This window comes from Labrus mixtus, chromosome 15, assembly GCF_963584025.1.
Source record: "Labrus mixtus chromosome 15, fLabMix1.1, whole genome shotgun sequence".
Lineage (NCBI taxonomy): Eukaryota > Metazoa > Chordata > Actinopteri > Labriformes > Labridae > Labrus > Labrus mixtus.
Genome location: NC_083626.1, coordinates 18,967,033 through 18,994,076, shown reverse-complemented (window position 1 = coordinate 18,994,076; position 27,044 = coordinate 18,967,033). Strand labels below are relative to the sequence as shown.

The 27,044-nt window shown below is 40.9% G+C and overlaps 1 protein-coding gene across 1 annotated transcript; it reads left to right on the top strand.

Moving 5' to 3' along the window:
* Positions 1-14,404: 14,404 nt before the first annotated feature.
* bhlhe23 (basic helix-loop-helix family, member e23) lies at positions 14,405-16,124 on the top strand. Its single transcript, XM_061057786.1, has one exon. The coding sequence runs from the start codon at positions 14,801-14,803 to the stop codon at positions 15,482-15,484; it is 684 nt and encodes a 227-aa protein (XP_060913769.1). The 5' UTR covers positions 14,405-14,800; the 3' UTR covers positions 15,485-16,124.
* The last annotated feature ends 10,920 nt before the right edge of the window (positions 16,125-27,044 follow it).

Here is a 27,044-nt window from a genome sequence, read left to right as displayed (position 1 = left end):
GAGTATGTCTGCTGTTCACCCCTCAGCAGACACATCCAGACCCAGTGGCACATTTAACCAGCCAGGTGTGAAACATAAAGAAGGCCAGATGAGGAGAAAGCTCACATTTAAGTGGAGCAGAAATAACGCTGTGTCGCTTATTTGCATGGTTCTTCTTTTGCACAGGAACCCGGCGGCATCCCTTAGAACCACACTTGCTATTTTGCAATTTGCTATTTCTGTTGTTCTGAGTCTTTGATGTTGAAAATGCTTTGTGTGTCTCTTCCACCACATGGCGAACAAAAGCTAATGCTGACGACGCAAAGCTTGAATGCATATTCAAGTTGGTGTTGTGGAGTAATCCGGTAATCTGTATCTGCTCAACACAAGAGTTTGCAGGACTACTGGTGTGCGTGAGTGTGTGTGAGTGTGTGTGAGTGTGCGTGTGGATAATAGAATATAAGGGTGTGCCTTTGGACGTGTGTACATTATATGGAGCTCTCTAATGTGTATGGAGTGTGAATGTGTGTGTTTGTTGCTGTGAATATGTGTCAGGGCCTATACAGCATGACATATATTCAATTCAGATGAGAGGCCACACTAGTTATCAGTATTGAACACGTGCCGCTGTCGGTGCGCGAGCCTTTGTTTGGGGGCTGTGCTGTAGTAATGAGAGGGACTCTGTCGCCTCCGTGTGAGCTGTGGAGGGAGAGGAGAAGACAGACGCAGGAGTTCCACACACACACATACACACAGACACACACACACATCAACCCCTGTCTCTTTCAAATCATAAACTCAGCTTCCTTAACCGACCTCAGCAGTACATAAATCGTCAGGGACAGATGTAGAGCAGCGACCTTTTAAAGAGCAAATAGCAGTGGCTGTTGGCTGTTTTTCTCTATGTGAGATGCTGCCATATTAAAGATGTGTATTTTTTAAACAGCATATTTAAAAAAAAAACGTCCATTTTTGATATGTTGAGAAATTGCCCAGCAAATATGGGTGTGTTTATACCTAATCTTTAAATTCATTCATTCAAGTACTACTGATTATGTAAAGCTGTAACCTCTCAGCAGGGTCAATTTGTTCTCTTGTACCACCATCTGAAAGGACAGATATATTATATATGCAAGTACATTGCAGTTAAAGGGGACCATTATATACATAAGTCGCTGTGATGAAGAGGTTAATGAACATGACAACTGACCAGTGAAAGAAGGTCAGGGAATGAGGAGAGGAGAGGAGAGAAGGAATGGTAAGACCTGTTATAAAAAGGAGGGGGGGGGGGGGCAGGGTGTGGGTGGGGGTCACAAGAGGTGGTAGAAAAGCATGAGGGCCGAGAGAAGAGGGAACTTTGAGCCATGTACACCAGCCATTCAGAGCCGACCTTGTAATCAAAGAGAGTTGAAAAGCAATTAACTGGGACAATTATAGCAGCCAGAGGAGGCTGAATGGTTGGCTAAGTAAAGCAGTGTGTCATTGAATGGAGATTAATTGATGAAGGGAATATTTCAAGGTCTCCATTTTGCCTCTAGAAGTTTAAGTCACACATGTTTTGTCACTGTCAAAGCAAAGGAGCCCATTCAGGGGTTTTCCCAATCCTCATTATGTGGTTGAGGTATCAACACACAAGAGGTCAAACATTTTAATCCTTTTTCTATTTAGGTACAGTGCAGCCCATGCGAAATATGAAGTTATTCTTTTTAAATGGCTTGTTTTGGTCTATAAGCTACAATCTGTTGCTTTCTCTTAGAGAGAATGAACTACTTTTTGGATTTTAAAGAAGTGAAAGAATTAATTAAAAAAAGAGGAAATATTCCACTGGTTCGTGACCTCAGCTATGAGAGAGCAAATGTTATCATAAAGAGGAGGCATGGAGGCCAAATTCTGTTAATAAACTCCATCAGCAGTTGGAAAGGAGGCAATCTGATATTATTTTCTCAAGCTTTTCACGGGGACATGCATATTCAGAAAGTAGGAGAAATATTTAGAGATGATTGCATTTTCTTAGTGAGAGTCTGCAAAAAGCAAAAAGGTCAGAAGAGCAATGTGATCTTGTTGGGAGAAGAAGTAAAGCATTTGCACAGTGGTTCAAAATGAATAATGAATGCCTTCTGCCTCTTGTACTTCAGTTATTTTCTTCCTCTCCTTTCTTGCTGGAGCATTGTGTACTTGGACAACAAGATACCAGCTGGCTTGTCTGGCACATACAGGTTCTCCATAGTCGCCATGGAGAAACCCCTCCTCACTCTTTTAGCAGAATCCACACAGCATGCATCACACATGAATAATCAAATTTTATCACTAACATTCAAACACACTCGAGCCCAGCGCTTCTTTTTCCCCATTTCATTTTCTAGTGCAGTTTGCTCCGTCTATCAATAATTCAACAAGCGACAAGATGGAGGAGAATGATTGAGCTTGTTTTCTCTTTATGCTTGGACGACACTCAGTCCAATTAAAAGTGGAGACTGTATTTTTTTTTCAGTTTCTCTTCCGTTTTGGGATTAATTAACGTGTATGTGTGTATGCACGTGCATGCGTGCGGGTGTGTTCTGAATAAAAGCACAGCGCACAGGGCTCCAACTGTGCCTAGTTATCAGTGAGGGCCAGCCACGCTGCCATCTCGCTCGGCCATAAACGCAGTCAGTGGTGAACGAAATAGTGGAAAGTACCCTGTCATTCACTTGCATGTGTACATGTTTGCACACTGGGGCTGTGGAAAAGCACACAAAATTCAAAAATACGACACCGAAACATCAAATATGAACCCACATTCATTCTCAAAGTCATACACAATCCTCTTCTACTCTTGAGTTTTGGTGAAGAAATCTTAAAAGAACAATCATTTTGGCCACTTGGGAGCAGCACATTATCCTTTAACATATATCAGCAACAAATGATGACCTGTGTACGATTCACGGTTGCTTTCTAACACATGCAGCCAACAAAGTCGCATCAATATTCATCTGAAGTGCTGTTTGTGTTCACTAAAATAATTGAAGTTTAATTTTTACTTCTTATGAGCTCTTTTTTCATCGGCATCATCACCAACCTGGCTCTTCGGTTGCTAAATGCTCCACTTTGTTCACAACATGACCATGTCGTAGCATACTTTGCTGCCAAAACTAAGTGGACTGAACTCTGGAAAACATAAACATTGAGATTAAGAGATGGAGCAAAAGCTCAATAGAACCTAGGGGAGTTACAGTTGGGAGAAAAATATCCATGGATTTCCCTTCTCGTGATGCCTTCCACGCTACACAAAATCGTTTGATCTGTTGTTGATATAAAAAGTCTGCAGGAGCAGCTCTGTGATACTGTGATTACTTTCATAAACCTGCATGTTTTTTTCTGTCTTTCTTGGCTTTTTATGCCATTAATGGAGCGACAGGACAGCGAATAGAGTCGGAAACTAGGGAGCGACAGTGGGGAATGAAATGCTCGAAAGGAGCCACAGGTTGGATTTGAACCCAGGCCGCCCGACTAGATGACTTCAGCTTCTGTACATGGAACGTGCCAACTAAACACGAGGCCACTGGCGCCCCCTTTGAATAGGCAGGAACTGTGTTCGGTTTAGCATTTCAGTATGCTTACACTTGTAATGAAGCTCTAAACCCAGTTAAGTCCATCTGACGATCAAAAAGCAAAGCCTGTCGTAGTTGAAAAGATGTTTCACACGAACAAACATTGTGCACAGTGTGGTAAAGGGAAATGGTTAAATTGTTAAATTTGTACCAGTTCCTGATAGAAATTTGAGCAACTAACAGGTAATATACAGTACATACAATTCTCGATTGACTGAAATCAATATCTTATGCTTAAATAAATGTTTGATTCCCCTAAACCGCCTACGAGCTAACATAGCTGTTTATAGTTTTACACAGTAGTTAGAAAATATTTAAATTGATCGCGAACCACAAGTTGGACACATTAAGTAATCTGTATGATGTTTATACAAAAGATGTTTTTAAAGTGTTGGGTGTTTGGGGTAGCATGGAAAGGCATGCCTGCTTCCACGGAGTGGTCCCTTGCTTGCTTTTTCTTTGAACCAACAACTTAAATCAGTGTATTTATAACATGAGAGAGGTAACCATTGTAGATTACTTTATGCCTTTTCTTTTCATTTCATGTATTGTTTCACACTTTTAAATGGTAGAGTTAGCTAGGAATGGTTGAATGCTGATGTTAGCAGTTGTCTGAACGTAAAAAAGAAAGTTGCATTTCATTGAAACATGGTCCACAGCTTCTCTGAATCTTCACTATCCATTGTCTTTTCAGAAGATGCCCAATAAGGAATGTACCTAGAGCACAGCGGTTTGAATGATCATTTCAATAACAACATCTTCCCACCTTTGACATAAAAGGAAAAAAAATGAATCTGGACGTCTAAACACGGGTATCTTTAAAGCTATTGGACCTACGAATTGGACCTGCACCTGCTGTTCTTTGCTAACTTCAGCAGTAATATTTCTTGGAAAAAAAAAAGTCTGAGTGAGTGAATCTCTGAAACAGCAAAAGGAGTTTCATTTCCTCCACTTTCACTGCACAACCTTTGCATGCATATTCTTCAGAAACCCACATATTGCTTGACATTGAGTTGTCGACCCCATGATCTCTATGAGCCTGATAAAGCCAATTAACCTACTGAAACAATTCAACAAGGCCGCTGCAACACCTCGCCAACGCTCAACCGAACCCTGAAGGTACATCGCACAGGGGCGTGTGTGTGACTGATCCCTTCCCAGATACACTAAAAGGACAAGCACTGTTTCATATCATTACCATAAACAAATTAGGGCATCGCTCCCTCGTTAGGCCAAATATGTCTCATTAGTGCCACAGCTGAACAAACCTCCTGATTAGGCCTCACTGTCTCCCTTTGAAGCCCGCAAAAGGAGAGTCTATTTTTTAATTAAGCTCATTTGCATTTACAAATGAGAAGCTAATTAATGAGACTCGTTTTCTGGGGCCTTTTTAGGGTTGTCAGGAAGCATGTGGGATAGTTTCTTCTTGCATGAAAGGAAGCAAGAAGTAGAAAAGAAGATACAAATCTGGCTTAAAGTTTCAGAGAAGTGTGGTAATGTTTCTGCAACCAAAATGTCGTTTTCAGATGACTTAATGCACAAAGTAGAGAGACCATATTAGTAATATGAGTTACATCATTTGAGAGTGTCCTTGTGTTTTACTTTACGCACTCCTTTCTCAATCCAAGACTTAGATAAGAAGTGCACAACATAATGTTGTTGCTCTGACGGGAACGGCTAGTTCAAGTCTGTTTCTTTTTCCACTACAGGCCAAATCTCAAATCTCAGGAGAGTCCGGGAGCAGGGCAGGACCTATCAGCAAGAAGCAAGAGGAGTGTCATGCAAGGATAAGAAGGTGACAGGGCAAATACAGTGTCCGTGTGTGTGTGTGTGTGTGTGTGCGTGTGCGTGTGTTTGTGTATGTGTGTGAGAGAGGAAGAGAAGAGGGAGAGAAAACGGGAATGAGAGGTGTGATATCATCAATTAAATAACCCTCCCACACAGCATCTGGTGCTCTCTCTCAGGCCGTCTGTCTCTTCCCCGGCCGCCTTACGCTGCTTTTCTGCTTGTCCATTCCTTTTCTCTGTTTCTGTCATTTTGTAGCTATGATCGCTCTGTTTCCCAGCAGCAGGTCTCCTCTGCTTTCAATCCAACACCAAAATATTTTCAGGTTAGCTGCCGGCTGTAGTCGCATTCAAGCTTACCTGGAGAAAAAAGAGAGGGGAAATAGCTGAGAATAACCTCGGGGGGGGGGGGGGGGGGGGGGGGGGGGGTGACCGTACAGTGACCGTACATTTGGCAGGCAGATGTGCGCACTTTCATTACGTTGCTAATTAATATCTTTCCTTCTGTATTAACTGTGATTCAATAAGACAATTTTTCAATGCTAATGAGACCACTGTCCTCCCTGGTCCTCCTCTGCATCTCTTCTTCCTTATCCTGGAATAAGGTCAATAGGTTTGTGTGTATCGTGGAAAGGCTAATACAAGATCGAATGATGAGCATGAAGAAGGCTTTTATATTAATAGGCAGAATCCAATTATAAGTTTGTGTGAACTCAGCTAGCTGGGAAAATGAATTTGCATTTTAACATTTGGGTTTGATGTTAGATTCAACGATGAGAAAAGGAGGGAAAGCTGTGAAATGAGAAAAAAAGGCGGGGGGGGGGATGATGTTACAGATGTTAGAATAGATCAAATCAGTTCTTGGACCTTTTGATGTAAGAAGATAAGTGTGAAGATTTGAGATGCTGTAGCACGGTAAGGTGAGACATAAGCTAACATGTCTCTTTTCCCATGCAGCATGTTTCGGTGCGTGAGTGTGTGCTGACATGGGGCAACGTCTCTCGTTTAATGCGTCTGATTTTTTAATCTAGGTCAGCGTGGTGAATAAGAAACAATCTGCATCCCTCTGCATGGCTACAGTGCAGCCATCCAATGAGGATCCATGCACATGCGCTTTCACATGCACACAACACCCACGCGTGCAAACACGCTCACACGCTCACACGCTCACACACACACACACACACACACACACACACACACACACACACACACATCAGTCAAGCCCTCAAAAATCCAATTTTAGATACATGCATTAGTATCTCAACATTCTTATAGATTTGAGGGAGGAAAATATTAAAGGAATTTCTATTAGTGAGGCTGACAAAAAAAAAAAAGATGTGTGCCTTCGACAAATGAGGGCATTTTTTTTTTCACGCAGCAGTTCAGTGCAGGAGAACGATGAGTGTGACACCAGTGTGTGGGAATGAGTGGGATTTGATAGAGTCTGCGCTTTGTTGTAGAAACACTCTTGGTTAATGATATGCCTCTCTTATCCAGCCTTCCCCTCCCATTCTGCGAGCGACGAGGAGAGATAACGAGGGAGCAGACAGCCTAAAAACTTCACACAAAGAGAAAAAAAAAAAAAATCCGCACAACGCACCATCTTCACTCAGAGAAACTTTCTCTTCATTTTCTTCTTCTTCTCCTTCTCTGTCTCCTTTTCTCCTCCGACAATCCTCAGATGCTTGTTCAAACTTGTTCAAATTCGCCTGCTGATCAAGTTGGGGACAGCTGTACTTGTGTAACTCAAATGTTGGGAGGGGTGGTTTCTCTCTGGAAACAAGTCCAATGTGAATGTCGAATATAAACATTTGAGCTTAGCTCAAGGCGGGAAAAACAGCAGGGTGACAGAGACACTTAACTGAGAAGTGTTGGTTTGAAAATGTGTTTCCTGTTACTCTGTGCACTTGCCTTGCATCCCGGTGTGTATGAGCGTGTGTGAGATCCTTGTGCAAGTATTCATGCATGTACGTGAGACTCAGTGGGACACAGACTCGTCCCTCTCTGGAGCACCATGCTCTGATGGATGTTAATGCGGACTGACGCAGGGGTGTCCCCCGAGGGAGGGAACATGGCCAGCGAGGGAGATGGAGGAAGGGTGTGTGTGTGTGTGTGTGTGTGTGTGTGCATGTGTGTTGGGGAGATGGTGAGGGGGGGGGGGGGATTCATTCCTCTAATCCTCTCCCTTCTTCACAGAACAGGAGCGGGGAAGAGGCACTGAACCGCCCAATGAATAAATAAAAGCCCCAGCCCCCGCCTCCCCTCTGCTCCAGCCTGGAGCTCTGCACAGGAGCACTTAAAAGCATTTTAACAAGAGTCACTTCATTAAATATGGACTTCCTGTCCGCTAAACCCTAGAAGGAAAACTCTGGGTGACTTTTCACATTCTGAAATACAGGGATGAGTGAAGAGGTGGAGGGAGGCACGCATGGAAGAGAGTAAAGTGAAACTGTAGCGCAGAGAGACAAAAGAAGAGACATTTAACGCTGCTAGGGGGGAAAGGGATGAACAAGGCAAGATAACAGAAGCAGTGAGATGGAAATTTGCAATGAACTAAAGATCTTTATATATTTGTACATCACTGACATTAGAGCACTTTATATCCATAGTGCGTCCTTCTTTGCGTTTTATATGTATAGTTATGCATTGTAAAAGGTCTGGCAATAAACAAGAGACATTAAGATGAAATTAAAGACAATAAAGTCACAGTGAAAAGCAGCAGCAGTAGCAGAACAAAATCAATTCAGCTCAATCACAGTGAAATGACAAAGTGTTGAAATTCTGCGAGCACAAATCTGTTTTCCAAAACGTAAAGTTATGTGAAATGTTGAAAATCTGATGTCAGATAGCATCCTCTGCAAGGCTTTCCAGGGCTTTGACTACCTAAGTTCAGCACATAGTATATTATGAATAAATGATCTGTTATGAACAGTTGTGTTTGTGTTTAAAAAGAGCAGTGTTGAAAGAGAATAATATCACCCCTTAACCATTTTCCCAGAGAGATGCTTCTAAAAGTTACAAAAGTTCAAGTCAAGTGTGGAGTCTCAGTTTGAGTCAGTGTCATGTCTATCAATGCAGCTATAGAAAGTTCCCTGCCAAATAATTATTTACTGTTTCAGAATCTGGAAGTGCATTAATCCTTTAGTGTAGCCTTGAACAGCCAAAGCAGAGAAATTAAAACAACCTTAATGTCAATCAAAAACCTTTCCTAAATGATATTTTGAACAATTTTCTGTTTCAACCTGGAGAAAACTAAGTAGTGTACATTTAATGGCGAAGCAGGCACTAAACACATTCAGAGGCAAGTGAAGGCTAAAGAGAGAATAGATGAAAATGATTGTAAGCACTTGTAACTTGAAATGAACTGATTTGATTTCTGTTCTTGGGAAAACGGTAGAAAGAAAATAAATAACACTGTAATGTTTGTGCATGAATAGTGGAGATACAGCTCCGGGTTTAGATTGAATACTTATAACTGTTGGGAAGTTGTTGGAGGACATACAGTTGATTTATAACCTGCAAAAGCACATTTTAAACCCAGTTACAGCAGAATATGTCAGAAATGGATTACAATCACACAGGTAGAAGTCGGTTACTAGCAGTAAAAAAAATATGCTTGCAGTTTAGCTTTCAATTGATAGAGCCAAAGTCTCCTCCAGTCAGTCATGTGAACATCTTGTGGTCATAGCGCTTGTACGGATTCTATGCTTGAATTACACACACCTTGAATCATAATGTCATATATTGGTTATCCTCTGTCTTTTGCTCCTGAATATTGATTAAATCTCCTTTTAACATGACCTTTATCAGTCTTTCTAAAAAAGCTACCTGCCAGCAATCAAAAGCGAAGAATTACAATTTTAAACATCAGTAGAAACGCACTGCAGCATTGTTTGGCAAAGTTTGCTTCAAGCAAATGCTCTGTTGAAGCTGTTTAATACAACATGCCGTATATCTGACCCATCTGACTCTGCTGTTGTCGGACCAGCTTTCATACACAATTGCTGCCCTCCACACTGCCCATCGGCCTTCAAACCCAACCGCGACCTTTACACTGAAACATATCGAGGACTCTGAGGGCAATTGGGCTCTGCAAAAGTCAGACACTTGTTAGCCTGTGGATACGCTCTCTGGCTGCCTCTGGACTTTGGCCATATTCAGTGCTGTTGTTTAATTGAAAACTATTCAACTCTTGTATTGATAATTGATTTTTTTTAATATTGATTTAAACACATGTATCGTCTTAGACTAATTTCTTGTTTCATCTTCTGTCATTATAAAACATGCATACCTGTTGTAGATGTGTATGTTTAAGGGTAAAAGACTTGTTAGGATCACTTACAGAAACAAGGACACAATTGGCCAGAAATTTAAAAAAGTAAAACATTTCATCTTTTCATATGAATGTTTTTGATAAATAGCATAAATAGCTTTACTTTAACGTGATACTGACACTGCCTTCTATCATGCTGTGGACTGTTCTTTGCTGAGAGGTTTGCAATACCAAATACACAAAAAAAAACCTGAAACAATGTATTAAGGTCCAGAGAAAACACAACTTCTAAAATCGTACTTCTACATTTAGCATACTTTTAACATTTATCTTGTATATTGTCAAAGAGTGACATGGCAATACTGGAGGGTGACCATTTGTTTTCCAAAGGATCTTTTTGAGCTTTCTTGTCTGTACTCGGGGGATCAATAAAGTACTATCCTATCCTATCCTATCCTAACAAAGGTGAATGAATGGGTATTGTGGGTAATACAGGTAGGAGGACCATGCTTTCTTGGTAAGTCATGATATTGGTTGTTAACATGTCATTTATGTCAGTAGAGAATCACTGTGCGCTGAAGATCACAAAACTCACCAGTGCATTGAATTCGGGCACTTGTGCTGTTCATTTTAACGTCTTCTGTTGACTAAAAACAGCGGAGGGCTGCGGCACCTTTAAGGGGGGCCAAAGCGACTCCAAAGTGGGTCAGAGTAAAAATATCTTCAACAATTATTCATGGTACCCCGCCTATCTCTACCATACCTCCACCCTGTGAAAATCTGCATAGCACTGCAGCAAGGAGAAACAAAATGGTGAGCATAAAAGATGTGAAGCGAGGGAAAATATGACTCAGAGAGAGGTTTAGGGTAAAACGAGAGAAGAGAGGGTACATTGTTGACTTATTTCAGCTTGGCTTGCGATGAAGTGTGGGTGCAATGTGCAATTCACAAAGTACATTGTGTAATGTGTGCCGTGCAAACACTTCCTTTGGTGCTTGATGAAAAAATGTCCAAACATTTTCTCTGTTGTCAACACCAAACCTCCCACCAAAAACCAACACTGTACCCACCATTGCAAGTGCCTGCCAAGACCGGCTGAATTAAACATCTAATTCACCCAACTACATCCATCTCATCTAACTTTCAGTCTCTTCTTAGATAAAGCAGAGGGTTTGGATTGGGGGAGCTTTGTGAAGTCTCTCTGATTGGATAGTAACTGTGAATGCTGCGCTGGGATTTGTGACAGCGGTGGGATTTTGGAGACTTTGTGTTGGGCGCTTAAGGTTGAACGAGTGCAAGGCTTGGGTTTGTTTTGTTGTTTTGTGAGTGCCTGTGTGAAAAGCTTCATGATTGGAGCATTGAATAAGATCAAGAGATGTGATTGGCTGCTATGAAGAAAAAAAAAAACCTAGATTCCAGTGCAGCAGAGGGCTGTCATGGCTGCCAGGTCCCTGTAGGTCTGCACTGTAAATCCTCACATTAATCAGAGCCGGCAGGGAGAGATCAAAGGAGCCTGTTCCATCTTTACTCAGAGCAGCACTTTGATGTGTGTGTGCATGCATGAGTCTGTGTTTGTGTGTGTGTGTGTGTGTGTGTGTGTGTGTGTGTGTGAGTGTGTTAGAGAGAGAGGGTCTGAAAATTAGGATACAACAGTTAGCCTGGAGAGAATAACCGTCATTTTTTAAAAACTGTTTGGCCCAACATAATAATACATTTATTTTCAAATATCCTCAGTTAAACCTTGAAAAACACACTCTCTCCTCCCACTGCATCAACAGGACAAACATCAGAACAGCACATTACCTGGATGGTTTAACAAAGCACATTTACAGATGCTTGCCTCTACACAATTGCAACCACGGATTTCTACAACACACTTGTGTGTTCCTGCACACATGCATTGTTCCTGTCAGATATGACAGCCCACCATGTTCTCTGCCATACAAAATACTTTCCTGCCCCATGGTGGTCCGTCTTTGCTACTGCAACACAGCTGTACACAGAGTCACAACAGAATGCTGTATGCGACCATTGTTCAGGCAGCTGAGCAGTGCAGTTGCCATGGTGACATAGAGCTGCAGCACAGACTGTAAAAGCATCAAGTATTATTAGTTGGTGTGTTGACACTTTTGATTTTTTTTTTTTTTTTTTTTTTTTTTGCATTTCTCTGTGAATCAGAAGCTTTTAGCACTCATTCCTCATGGGCATAGGTGATTGCTCTGTGTAGTACTGACACTTGAACACTAGGGCATGTGATCCCACAGGACTGAAGAGTGAAAATGTTGCCTACCATTCTCACCTGCGATGCATATGTATCATACTGTAGATAATTAGTTGAAATGAATCAGCATTTCTCTCTCTCTCTCTCTCTCTCTCTCTCTCTCTCTCTCTCTCTCATTCTTTTCCTTTGTATGTATATGGTTAACACATAGCTTTTGTCATTGTGTCGTAGTAAAATAAACAAGAATATTGTGCTCAATCAAGATAACTAGACCTACTGAACACCAGTAAGTTACATACAAAAACAAACCAACAGAGTATACTTAATTATTATTATGACTGATACACATACTCTGTATAGGGTGTTCTTTCAATAAAGGTTTTATATTTGTCAACTCACGGGCTTTTCTGCCATCTTCTGGCCAAAGTATTGTATTTTATCATGTGGCTGTCACAGAAAAGGTCATTATTCGTGTAAACAAGGTCTTCTAACATTTTTTCAGAAGTGACTTGTGAACGTCAGAGGTAGTGTTAGGCCAGTGTGATACACCTTTATCAGTTCTACTGCTGTTTTTGTACTGTTTTCTATTGGGGGGTTTTTCTGTTTTTTTTTTTTTTGTTTGGAGTAGCTGGTCACTCAAGACATCATGGCATTTTAATGAAAAACACTGGTGTACATTAAAGCTGCTTCAGTTTCAGGTCTCACCTCTGTGTTTTATTGCTTATTGTCACGCTGCTGTGTCTTTCCGGGACAATAGAAGAGAAACGAGCAAGTTCAATGAAAAAAGTAACACCTGTAGCTTTCTACAACATCTGAACGACCTGCTTGTAGTCTTAAATAATCGTATGATAACAAATATTTTTTTCCCTCTTGAAAAGCATTTTGATTTGACCTCAAACAAAGGCTGATAAGGAAATAATTCATTAGTAGAAAACAACTATTGTCAACTTGACTTCATTTAAAGAAATATAGTGGTCCACTGATTCATTCTTCAAGAACACTGTCTTGGCTTTCAGGGTTTATTCACAGATAATCAATAGGCTGATCAATATTGGATACTTGATACGTCAATTTCAGAAGTATATAATATATAGGCCTATGTATTTTTTTTTTTACCACTAACATCATAATTATGTTATTACTACTTTCTGTCTTGTATGATTACGTTCTATTTTTCTGCAACAATGTCCTTTTTTATAACAGTTTATAATAGCCTATAGTTAAAATCTTTCATTCTTATGCCCAGTGAATGCTTAATATTAAAGTGAATGTCAAAAACACTTAACAAATAATCTTTAATGGAGGCCAGCACTTATACTTGTTCACCAACCAAACCCTGCCCTGTAGGTTTATTGGTCTACAGGGTTACACTTTGGCTTTTCCTCCACTAAGTGGCACCATTACCTAATATTTCCCCATGAGTTTAGAATTAGGTGTACAGTATATTGTAGTAGCGGATCACACATGAAACTTTTTCAGTGTAATGTGCCATATTGGACACTGAGTGGCAGCATTACCTTCACTATCAAGTTTCAACTTAGCACACCTGTTTCTGAGCGAGAGGAGACCTTTTATCCTCAGAAAGTATTTTTCCCCCATTTTGCCTGTTTAACAGACAATTCTCAAACTTCAAATAGTTTCTTCTAAAACCATTGACTGATCCACTTACTTTTGTTTTTAAAGGAAGTGAGTTTAAGGGTTTATTCAGCAGTATTTGCACAGTGACTTTTTTTTTATCGCCTGTGGTTTCATGGTATCTAAGTTGTACTCTTATGCAATGCTAAAATATAATAATTAAATAGCAGCTTAAAGTTCTATGAAGAGGGAAGATATGAAAAGCACAAGCAAACATGCAGCTATTTGTCTTTCATTAACGGTGATTTGCAGATGTAAGATGCAGCCAGCATATTTGCGTTGGCATCATCAACTTCATGGATACACTCCGACTCTGCTTTGTTGTGCAATGGGAGTGACGTTCAGGGACACTTCCTGCATGACCTCTCGTGAGCTATCCAAGGCAGGCTTCAAGTGAAGCTAAAACCTAACACACACCCAGCATGGTTGTCACACTCACTGTCATCTCGTCTGTCACAAACGTCTAAATACACAAATCCAAAGCAAAAAAACAACAACAAAAAAAGTAGACTAAATCTGAAACAACAGAATCAAACCTCACAAAATCGTATGCTCAGTCAGTGTCCTTGTGCTTCCTTAACTGATCTCTCGCTTTTTTTGTATGAGAAAGACCTCTTATACTGACAGGTGAGTACTTTCACGTGCTTGCATGTTTGCCTTTAGTTCTTGTTATGGATTTTAAAGCAAAATATAAAGTAACCAGGCTATTTGTCCTTACAAGTGAAATTGGTGTGTAAGAACTGGTTGAATTAGGATATAATTGAACAGTGGACAGTAGCAGCAGTACTACCGTGTGTCAGGTTGTGCTGCAATTATCACATTGTGATCCAAAGTGGGAGAAGACTTGCGCTCTTCCCGAGTTAATTAAAACGCCCCCCTGATTGGACGGGCTGATAATCCCCGGCGGGCCTCGTGCTCCTACTAACTTGCGAGCAAGGGAGAGCGCGAGTCACAATCTGCCCAAGGCGAGGGAGGGCAAGACACACGCGCGAGAGGAGAAACCGACCGTGTAAGGGGGGGAACGAGCGCTCCGCATCTCCTCGAGCACAATTAGACTAGTGTTGTTGAACGTGGGCTATGCGCGCAACAAGGGGGGAGCGCACAGTACAGAGGAGGTGAATGCATGTAGAGGCTCAGCTTCAGACTCACAGCCTCCTTCTTGAAGAGTCACTGCGCTCACTGAGGAAACGAGTGAGGGGAGAGAGCAACTCCTAGAAAACAGCAACTCTTGGAGAAAACTACGTGAGTACAAGCTACAGTTTTCCAAACAAAAGAGAGGGGGAAACGGAAGAGTAGACTTTTTCTGGAAGAGAAAATGAATGTCAGCGAAGAGAACCTGCTCAAGTCCATCAGCAACGACGCGCTCCTCGATCTGACGCAGCGCTACGGCCAATCAGCCTTCGGCTTCGGCGCTGGCCATGGTCCTGGAAGCCCCGGCCGGTTCCCGCTCACACCGGCCACTGATTTCCTCTCTGGGCAGACCACGAAGTCCAACGAGAGCGGCGGGGAGCACACAAGCGACGACGAGGACGGCTTCGACTCGCTGGAATCCCGGAAGAGGGGGTCACCATTTGGGGACGACAAGCCCGGGGGGCCTCTTGCCAAGAAGTCCAAAGAGCAGCGATCCCTGCGGCTGAGCATCAACGCCAGGGAGAGGAGGAGGATGCACGACCTGAACGACGCGCTGGACGGCCTTCGCTCCGTTATCCCATACGCCCACAGCCCCTCGGTGAGAAAACTCTCCAAAATAGCCACTCTCCTCCTGGCCAAGAACTATATCCTCATGCAGGCCCAGGCTCTGGAGGAGATGAGGCGGCTGGTGGCGTATCTGAACCAGGGACAGACCATAACCTCACCCATCCCCACCGCCCTTGCGCCCTTTGGACAGGCTGCCGTCTACCCGTTCTCGGGCTCTGCGCTCGCCACCTGCGCCGAAAAGTGCACCACCTACTCCGGGACACCGTCGACCCTCTTCAAACACTGTAACGACAAGCCTTGATTCGCTTTTTCTCTCTTTCTTGAACTTTTTAACCTTTAATGCACCCATGTTGGTCTCTCTCCCACTCTAGATCTTTTTAAATCATTCTGTCACAATTAAAACAAGTTTAGTCTGATGCGTAATCTTACAGTAAGAATAAGTACTGCAATGTGTCCAGATTTAACAAACTCTACTAAAAGAAAAACAACAGTTTAGGCCTTCTGATAAGTCACTTTGTCGCTTGAACTTTACAGGCCATCTCCAAATTATCAGTTTAGCTATCAGCTGTTATTTGTAATCTATGCAACATTCAACAACACGAAAAGAAGAAACGCCAAGTGGTGCGATCTCGACTTTCAGATTTAATTATGAAAGGAATACCCTTGACTGACTACTGATACTGTGTGGGGCAAATGTGATGTTTGGCTGATGTATGCAGGCTAATGATTTACCGATGTGTTGACAAGTTTCTTTTTTTATTTTAAGTTATTGCACATCTCACATGATTGTATTGTAAAACTGTGTAAACTCCGGCGATACTAACAGTTAGGCTATTTAACTTACAGCCTATACATTGAAGAAGCGTTCTGGTTGTGTTGCAACATGGATTTCATATATTGTTTATATGTCTTTATAATTAAAACACATATCTATGCTTGGACCCACGTTGCTTCATTTCAACATCCACTTCACAGCTTTTAACATGAACTCACTTCAAAACAAATTAGAAATAATTTGATATCAAAATCTGAGAACTTAAAATGCCATCCACAATTCCATAAACAATACAATACACCGATTAATAATATTAGATTTCCTTTTTTAAACTGCATGTATTTAATATTGTAGTTTCACATTTACAAAAAAGAAATCCACTTTGAACGTAGAACGTTAAAAAGTTGAGCTTAAAACTACTATTGTTATTTAACCCGAAATTATTGCCGTGGACAAATGCGTAAAATAAGAATCCAGCAGTTGCCTCGTAGTTTGTTTGTTTTTTTTAAATTAAGAGTTTGTAACTTTTTTTTCCTTGCACGAGAAGCTTCTGACGTGCAGAGCCGGGTCTGAACGCGCTCGCAGAGGCTGGTGGGGCCTGTTTGGCACGCAGCAGGGTCGGTGGCGCTGAGGGGAAGGGCGCAAGAGCCGCCCGGGGCACCCAGGACCTGTCTCTGGGGATTTGGGTGATTGCAGGCTTCCTTGGCGGTCTCTTAGACTGTGGACAGCTATTAACACGATTTCAGCTCCTGTCTCCCTGCTCCACTTAATTCAGTGAAAGTCACAGGGACAGTTCAGGCTCTGTCTGTTGAATGAATGGAAGTAGAAAAGGATTTAATTTTTGAGAAGGTTGTAGTGAGGGGGTATTTATATTCCTAAATACATATTTATCTGTCTCATTGCAACCACATTTATCTGAAAACAGAACTATTCTTTGTTAATTTATTGGCCTCAACTTTGAAGTTGATACTAAATTTATGATGTTTTAGTATAATTTATGAATAAATATAGGATGTTGTATTTGAAATGAAACTCCTGTCTTGCATTCAGAAAGATAGATGTGCATTTTTAAGCTATAAAATTAACACCTGAGGCAGGAGAAATATTTTCCAACTCTATCAACACAATACTTTTGCTGCTATTATAATGATTTGTCAAACACGGCAAGCAAATATTTATTTTTTTATCTTTCAAAGCCCGTCCACCATGCTGAATAATTTAACGATAAACAACCTACATTTTAATAATCCTCCTGTAACATGCTCCACAAAAAATCAAATTCTTTTGTAATCCAACAGGTGATTTTTAGGGCACACAACATAACCCCTGCAGATTATCATACATTCACATCAGTCTTGTTTATTTACGCCAGTCAAAGAGTGACTAAATGGTCCACCACAGTCTCTCTTTCACAATTTAGCTGCTTGTCACAACAACAGGCCACCCATGGCATCTTAAATTGGCCCTCTGATGACACATGTCTTGTCTGAGGCCCCAAGAGACATTCAGGGCAGCGGGGATGAAATGTGACAAATGCTGCCGATGATGTTAGGACTCGGGCCCTGCGCTCCATCAGTCCCCGTACAGCCTAATTGCCATAAATGAGATGGTTGCCTTTTTGCACAGACAGCTGGCTGGTCACTCTCCCTCCCTCAAGGCCTCTGAGGTGGAGCTTCTGAACTATATGTTTTCTTGTATCACCAAATGATCTTTATGGCCATCCGCGTGCATGGTGGCAGTGTGTCACTTTGCATGTAGGTTTCATCTTTACGTTCAGACACATTTGTGATTGAGTCACTGGTAAAGGTCCTCTGGACCTGTAGCCTACCAACAGTGGATGATGTGTACATGAAATGATTAATTATTCTCTTCTTTGTCGTGAACAAATAAGTTTAAGGTTTAAGGAAGTGTTAAATACATGACTGTGTTTTTTGCATTTCCTAGTTGAGCACCATTAGAGTACTAAAATAATAACCTAAAGAAATGTGTGTTGATGTTACTTTGTGTGACTTGTTGCCTTGTTTGATGGTTCTTAGAGCTACTTGGGATATCATATTCTCCTTTTTATTTTGATAAATAAAAATCTTACTGCATTTTGGTGTTTGATATATTGAACTGTTCAGAACCATTTTTTGATTGATTGATTTTAGATTTAAAAATAAGTGAAATTTAAAAAATAAAAACATAAAATAAAAATCTAAGCAATACCATTTGAATTTAACAAACACAATCTTTTTATTTTGAAGCAACAAAGCAAACAGTTCAATGCCTAAGTAGGCCCGGGGCATGCCTCTGCACAAAGTCTTTTATGTGTGTCAAGATGCCGCAGAATAAAGAAGACACACACGACAAAAGTGAATCGATATTGAACTTGAAAAAGCAATGACTAAGAACTTTTTTAGAAAACTTAAACACAAAATGAAACCCTTTAGAATGAAAATAGTGCACTCTTAATTTCTTTATGAAACAATCTCAGTATCATTCATTCAACTTAATTGTTTTATAGGAAACTATTTTAACCTACATTATCACTTCACACCCCTTTCTGTTTTTGCAATACTGCACACTAATGTTCATAATATCAAATCTTATGACATGTTGAAATAAAAAGACAGTTTAATAAAAAAATAAAATCCACATATTTTAAACGGTTGTAAGATCGTATTGGTGCCTCTCTTTAGCAAATACCGTAGGATAATGGTTTACCACAAGCTACAGTGTTTTTATGAGCACATGTAAGGACACGTGAGAGTACAACATGTACAGTTATTGTCCAAGAACTGCAACTTTTTCTCCAGCCAAATTCAAAACGATTGTGTTTTACTTTACTGTCTTTTATCAGTTTCCTTATATTGGTTCCCAAAGGACGAGTGAAAGCTGTTGATAAAAAATAACAAGTGCTTCAATAACACAACATTTAGACTAAATGTGAGAAAGAGAAAATGAATCAAAGAACTTTCACAATTGACCTCTCACCGCTTATCACCTATTGTCTTTATTTAAGTGTGTCTTTATACAAAGTCTTCTTGCACTACCAGACCAGTGAGCAGCAGCAGTACGGGGCAGACTGTGTGATGTCTGTAAACATTTGTGTTTGCTCTCAGCAGGATAGGAAGGGAGTGATTTCATTAGCATGGCTCGGAGCTTTGAGGTATGTTTATGTGCTTTTCTTCCAACCCGATGGTATAGTACTAAAACCATATGCCCTAAAGTGTGTACCTCTCCCTAATGCATGTGACAGCGCTGTTTTCTCTAATTAAGTTCTCTCTATGTGTCTGATGCACATTGTAGCACTCCATCTCACACACACACACACACACACACAGGCCTGCACACTGGCTGTAGTTAACAACGGGGGCCTGGGAGGAAAATGAGCATGCTTCAGCTCTGATTATGCTTACAGAGAGGGTTTAAAAACCATGTGATCTGTTTTTATAAATGAAATTAGCTCACAGCAGCATGGTTTTGTCTTTAGAAGCCAAGTGGCAGTACAAATGTGTTTCTTTGCAAGGAGGTTTAAGACAAGCAAAGTGAGGAAAACATTTGGGTTAAGTGTGTGTGTGTGTGTGTGTGTGTGTGTGTGTGTGTGTGTGTGTGTGTGTGTGTGTGTGTGCGTGCGTGTGTGTATGAGGTGGTTAAAAAAGAGTGCAGGGTGAGAAAAGGTGCTGGTGCCTCAGTGTTTTTGCACCAGCAGTAGCACTGTAAGCACCCGTCAACCATGGACTCCCTAACTTCCTCGCTCCACTATGACATCACACTTCCTCTTCCCTCCCAGCCCCGCCTTGTCGTAACCAATGAGCGGGTGAGTCTGTTGGTTCTGAGGAGCCATTTGATTCGGGGTGACGTTGCTGAAAGTGCAGCGGGATGGGCTGGGGCCTTTTCCATTCGTTAATCAGACTTTAAAAGGGGGTGGGAGAAAGGGGGATGTCTGTTTGTATGTGTCTGTGTGTTTGTGCTTTGTAGGTTTTTTTTTTTTTTTTTTTTTTTTTTGTGCTCATATGGCCGCAAAGCCTCGAAACATGGCAGTCAGGCAAAGCGTTTTGCCTATCGCCACAAGGCACCTGACACCACGCATGGTGGACCCAGACAGCGTGGCAGGGGCCAAATTGGGTCTGGTGGGAGGAGGCGGAGGTGTAGGAGGGAGAGGCAGCGTTGGATGACAACAGTCAGATCTGTTGAAGATTTAGACATCCTATTAAGTGCTTCTGTGGCTTATCATCTCTCAAAGGTACTCTTTGTATGGAGATAGATCTCATGACGTCTCAGTCTTGTTGTAGGACTTCCCCTCCACTCTTTATAACCCCTCTTCCTTTCCTCTCCTGCTTACATGCCTTCATACCCCCCCCCCCCCCCCCCTTTATTCCTACCACCGTGCTCATCACTCTCACTCTTTCGCTTTTAGCTTGTTGTCTTGACAGAGGATCCGAGCTGACAAACGGGGGCATCCGTTACTGCAGGACTGCCTAATCTCTGTAATGGCCCCCACAGATTCAGGACTGGTGGTGAGCAAACACTCACACACACAGACAGACAGACACACATACACGCAAACACACCTCAACTCACTGGACAAGTGTACATGCAAAGCCCTGAGGTCAACAATCATCTCTGTGTTCAGCCTTTTGCACACACTACTTCACTGAACACTAGGCTGCTCTCTGGATTTTGCTGCTCACTCTCTGTCTTTCGTACAAACACACACACACACGCACACACACACATATACGCACACACGCACACACACACAAACACGCCCCAGCACCCATCTCCCTGTTCAGCACCAGCTGAGGAGCACCATGGTTTTGTGGGGAGCAGGGGGAGCTCGTTATCCTCATTAATTAATGACAAAAGCGATGTAATTGGCCATCCATAATCGTCCATGCAGAGACGGTGTGACAGGCAGGGTTTTGACCATCGTCTACGACAAGAGCAACTCATAAACACACACTGAGAAAATGAAGACACAGATTGTCCTGTTTGTGTGTGTGTGTGTGTGTGTGTGTACTGTATGTGTGTGTGGCTAGATGCACTTAGCGAGACTATCTTGGAATTACAAAGTATCATACAACTGTATATTTCAATTGTTTTAGATTGAATTTACAAAAATTAAGCACAATTCAAAGTATTTCATGTCATTTCTTTCATTCTTATCCTATTTTGGCATTTGATTCTGCAACATGATGTACCCCCCAATCTCTTAATGAAAAGACAAGATTAATGGCGCTTCCTGTCGCTGACGATCTCGCGCTAGCCTAATTAAAACCATTGGAACATGCGCCTGGCCAAGGATCAGTGGCTTTTAATGAGGAGCTTGTAGGCTGATTTGGGCCTCATTTTCTGCTTAATAAGGCCGGTTTAAAAAGTAATTTTGGTGGGATGTGACTCCTTTAAACCTGCTCATTATCAATGATAGCGCTTCACTTAAGTACTTCAGGAAACGCTGTGTTTAATTAATATTGTGTCGCGCGCATGGATTAGCTGACAGGCTGGGATGGTGCGAGCGCAAGCGAGTGAACAAGGGAGCTAAAATTGATGAAGAACTTTCAAGGGCACTGATTTCATTAAGCAGCTTCATTACAGCCCAAATAACTCTTCATGTCATTTCGATGCTTCAGTCGCTCTTGCCGCGCACACACAAAGACACACAAAGTAATCTTGTGCCGAATGAGGACGGTGCAGCAAAGATTTTTACATTTTAAGTGGAAATAAGGCAATGAAAATGTTCACCCGATGACACTTTATCTCTTACTGACAACCTTTATTTCTTTTTTTGTTTTTGATGCCACCAGAAAGGCTTCATACATGTTTTTCCATTCATGCAATGTGTTTGCTACTTTTCATTCCCATCTTCCTTCACAGCTTTTTCTTTTCTTTCATAAACAGAGCTTTTAAGGTCAAGCAGTTTAAGTGCTTCAGAGTGCTGTAACAACTTTCACTGTGCGATCCTAACCCTCCATCAACAATGAGGCTACAAAGGCTCTTACGGCCTCTTCATCCCATTGTGATAATCTTCTTAGCCCCCTGACACAACGGTTCAATATGTATAGAGCAGGAAAGAGCTGGACTTGAGGGGCTTTAATAGTCCTGCAGCTCAATGTTTCTCAGGGATTTTCCTCTCTCTAGGACCAATTACCACAAAAACAGTCTCGGCACTTTGCTCTATGACATGAGGCTCCCTTTTTTTTACACCCAGGCAAGATTTAGTGTACATCAGTCATCAACCACTCTGCAGGTGATTATTTCCAATCCATTTAGTTTTCCTTGCTGTTCATAATCTGTTTTGAATACGATGAAATGTGCAAAGAAGCTTCTGGAGCTCAAAACAACAAAATAAGTGAGCTATTTTCTCAGCAAAACAAGGCAGGAGAAGAGTGTGTTGGTTCCCTATTTAAGTTCAATTCCTCTACCGCTTTTGAACACATGTTAAAAAAGTCTTTTGGAAAGACTCTGATGCCCAAGTTGCTCCAAAAGGTCAGACCGGTGCCTTACATGGTAGCTCGGTAAATCAGTGTGTGAAGAGGCTGATTGTAAAGTGCATTTCTGGAAATACAATAACACTATAAAAACACAGATATTGTTCTTGATCTGTTGTTTAGAATATTATTTTTCTCAATTCAGTGCAAAAATCTAACTGCATTATGGACCTGCAATGAATTTTGACATCACTACATTCACTTCAATCCATCCTCTGAGAACACAGATGACCAATTTTCATGTTGGTCTGTGTTGAAAAGATGTTCAAAACCCCAAATGTCAACATCACAATGGTACTGGAAGAGAAGTGAGTGTATCACTACAGCTATTAAGATTTATCCTCCAGGAGCTTTAAATGTTGTAACCGAATTTAGCCAATCTAACCAACCTTTTTGTGTGAAAACTTCCAAGTGTTGCTATAGAAAATGTAAACAGCTCAACAAAGTCATATATACATATATATACATGTGTATATATATATATATATATATCATCTGGGAACCATGAATTCCTGTACAGAATTATGAACCAACCTAAGTATTTAGGATATATCATCAGGGAACCATACATGTGAAGGATATATTTTCAGATAATATCTTAGACGTGTATATATGAATAAATGTCTTTTTTTATGTAGATAACAATGACCTGCTGGTATTGCTTGAGAAAATGTCTGAGGATCAAATTATGAGGACATATCCTCTGGGAACCCTTAATGTCTCTACTAAATTCTGCAGTACATGTTATAGTTAGGTGCAGTGCCGGTCCAGAGACCGACTTAACAACAGGCTGATTAATGAATTAAATGTCCAAAAATTCTGTAAAATGAAATTCAAATATTGAAAAGTGCAACAAAAATGTTTCTTTGGGCCCTTAGTAGTGCCTTCAGGCAATTTCTGTCACACATTTAAACAGTTGATAATTCTTTTGTAAGATTTTTGCAAATTCTTTTTATCTTGTACACTGTGGCACAAAGGGAGATGAACATTTAGCTTCCAGAAAGCTGTTCTGGAGTCAGAGGGAGGAAAGAGAGACCGAGGAGGGAAAGTGGGGGAAATATAGAGAATGAAGGCGTTACATTTCGGGGAAGAGATAAATTGGGAGAGTGAAATGCTCACTCTAATCTCCACTACGGGGACCTGCTTACATTATTTTGGACATGTCTTGTTGATAGTATTCACACAGTACAGCATCCTATCAGGTAATATCACAGTCTTTGAAGGATTAGCGGGAATAAGAAGGGTTTTATTCTGTTTTGTGGAAGGGATAATTCCTCTGTAATATTCCACAATTTTCAAACTAATATGGAAATGGATTTGAGCTCTTTACTTTTTTTCATCCTGAGGTTTCTTCAGGACAGCGTGACAGAGGAGTGGATGATTTTAATGGTGATTGAAAAAGGGAGATGAGCACAAACAGTAACAGGCGCTGCATTGTGGAGAAAAGGACAGCAGTAAATATGTTCTGTAATAAGGCAATGTCGTTCAGTTAATTTGTGTTAGAGAGTGATTTTCACTGCATTTGATTTTTGTCACACTTTTAAGCTTGATAAGCTACATAAAGGAGTTAACTTTAGGCAGCTAAGGCTAATGCCGCAGTGGTTAATACAGGAGCTGGAGATAAGCCACAGCGCCACTACCTTGTTATTCCTCTTCCATATAATGCAAATAAGAGGATAATAGAGTCAAATATGATCCGCAATGACGGTTATTGTTCCCCAATTGTTTTTGGTCCTGAGTCAAACAACAGAAAAACACCTCTTGTTTATTTGCTCGGTAAATCCTGCTGTTTTTGTTTTGTCAAATATATATATATATATATACAGTATATGGAAAGGTAAGAACTCCTTGGTGGGACGTACCTAACACTGTAATTCAAACATCACCTTGTTAAAAGACAATATTGTTCTTTATTAATGATTCAATTAACTTTCAGGCAACTGTATATGAATCATTCATTATCACTGCTCTGCTAGCCTTCCTGTGTTATCTCAGAGGTCCAGTAGACGGCCCACAGGTCCTCATGTCTCAAGGTTGATCTGCTCAGTGGACAAACACGAGACAGCTGCCCATCAGTCTCCTGCTTTACAGAGCGGCCATTAGAGCCTGTGTTTGTGTCTATGTGTTTGTCATTTACAGCTTTAATTAGACACTGCTGTTAATGGGGCAGATGACTTTGGGGCTGCGGATGAATGACACTCTGTCATTTCAAGCAGCAGGGCCACAATATGTTTCACTAAGAGTCGACGAGGAGGAAGCTACGCTGGAACAGCAGAGATGAAGGGTGAAAGGAGGGTCATATTGTCGTTAGTTATGAATGGATGGTTCTGTGTGTGTGAGAGTGTGTTTACATGTGTGTGTGTTTGTTAATGGAGCCCCATACTGTATCTCTGCTGGTCCAGGTCACCTGCAGCTCCCTCTGTTGTGTTAAGGATTATCCCAGGAAGTGAACTGGAGCAACAGTAATGTAGTGCTTGCCTCTTACTGTAAGCCCGCCCAAGTGCCCAAGAGTCCATCTCCCCTCTCTCTCTCTCTCTCTCTCTCTCTCTCTTCCTCTCTCTCTCTCTCTCACACATGCACACACACACAATTTTAAGGAGAGTGTGTTACCCACTGAAAAAAACTGATATGCAAGCTAGGCCTGCATAATTTAAAGAGCCGTAAGTTTTACTTTTCATGGTATGTTGTTCTGACTTACACATCCAACACATATATTATTAAATCTCTGCTTGACAAAAATAAAATAACACACCATTATGAGTAGGCTGATGATTTCCAATAATTTCACAACAGCAGGAAACGTGAAACTTGATATACCTATTTGACCTTGATTTGGATTGTTTTTGCAAAAATAATGTGATTTTGTACATGATATCCAAAATTAAAATAAGACAGAGTGTGACTGATTTTCTTTTCCTAAGTTTCAAGTGTCTGTAAGTTGATTTCATGCTGTGAGATAAATGGAAAGCATTGCATTCTTGGAACACATCTAATCCAAAGGCAGAAATTGGCAACTATTTTGAAAATGAAATATTCATTGGAGTCCTTATTCAAGTCTTTTTGTTATTTCTTTCTGCAAAAATAGCAGATGTTAGCTGTTTTTAGTTTTTCAAATGTGAAAAAGATTCTTTCCTTTGTCATTGTTCATAGATAACTGATTGTAGACTGCTTTTAATTATCAGGGCAAGAAAATTCCAGATGAAGCCATTATGAAAATACTACTAGATGCAGGCGTGTTTGAAACTTGACATGATATTAAACATGGCAGCTGAAATGTTAATTACATTTTATGTTTACCAGCACTGTAATACCTGACTTGTTAAATTTGCAACAACGAGAATCGAAAACCCGTTTGCATTTTTCATGGTGTTGTTTTAAGTCTGGACGTATTTATGCAGGTGCTCCCTTGCAGCACAAAAAAAACATGTTTTTCTCAAAACACACCGCTCATCATAAACAAATTCATTTATTACTTTTTGATAACGAAAAAAGATAAATATCACTAATCCAATCCCATCAATTGTAATCTTTCTTCTATTAATATTGCAAAACAATAAAACAGTGTTTTGTGTTCCAAGCCAGGGAATTACACAGGACACATTTATATTATCCCCTTTAGCCTACACACACACACACACACACACACACGCACGCACGCATGCACGCACGCACGCACGCACACACACACACACACACACACACACACACACACACACAGAGGCAGACTTCTGATCTTCCTTATAAGGTGAACATGGGATTTCTGGTAATGTCCCGGCTCCATTTTCATTTTAATCACGGCAATGGGATCAGACGAGCTGGCAGGGCGGGCTTGGCCTGGCTCGGTTGATTGTTCTGATTGAGTTTGCTTTGTTTGGCAGATATGTATTACAGCCTGCTTAAGAGGATTTGATGAGGGGAAGGAGGTTATTGTGTGATTTAATCATGTTCTCTGAGGTGAATCTACACTTGTCCACTTCCTGAACGCAACCTTAAAGTCTCACAGAGGGACATTAAAACCATACCGCCACATTTGTCACAAAGCACTGGACTATATGTTAGGACATGTTAGTGACATTTTGCTATTGTTACTAATAATAGGTGATGTGACTAATCCTTACTTCAGCTGGAAGAAGAACTTGTCATTATTTAAATACAACCTATATCAGAATATAAGGCACACCTGATATATTAGCTCATTGATGTGTATATGCATTTATTTAGCTATTTTTGGTTTTGACACAAATGTCAAAATATTCTATGTTACTATGCTTACACTTGCTATGCCGCTGACCATTTTTGGTTTAGCCTTTTTAATGGACACCGTTGACTTCAAGAACCTTTTAAAGGGTTTACCATCACAGCTGCACAGGTCGATGGGAAAGTGTCAGGTTCATAAGGTCAGATTTCAGGATGAGTTGTGTTTGTTGTGGGTTATTGTGGGTTTTAACATTTCTAAAATGATGTGAGCAAAGATGGATTAGTTAGAGGCACATTCCCAGACAGATAATAGACAGATTAAGGATATGCAAATGACAGACGGAGAAACTATGCGACGGACAATAAAAGGTAAAAGAAGCCAAAAGGTTAATAGAATATCTTTAGGAAATTATGAC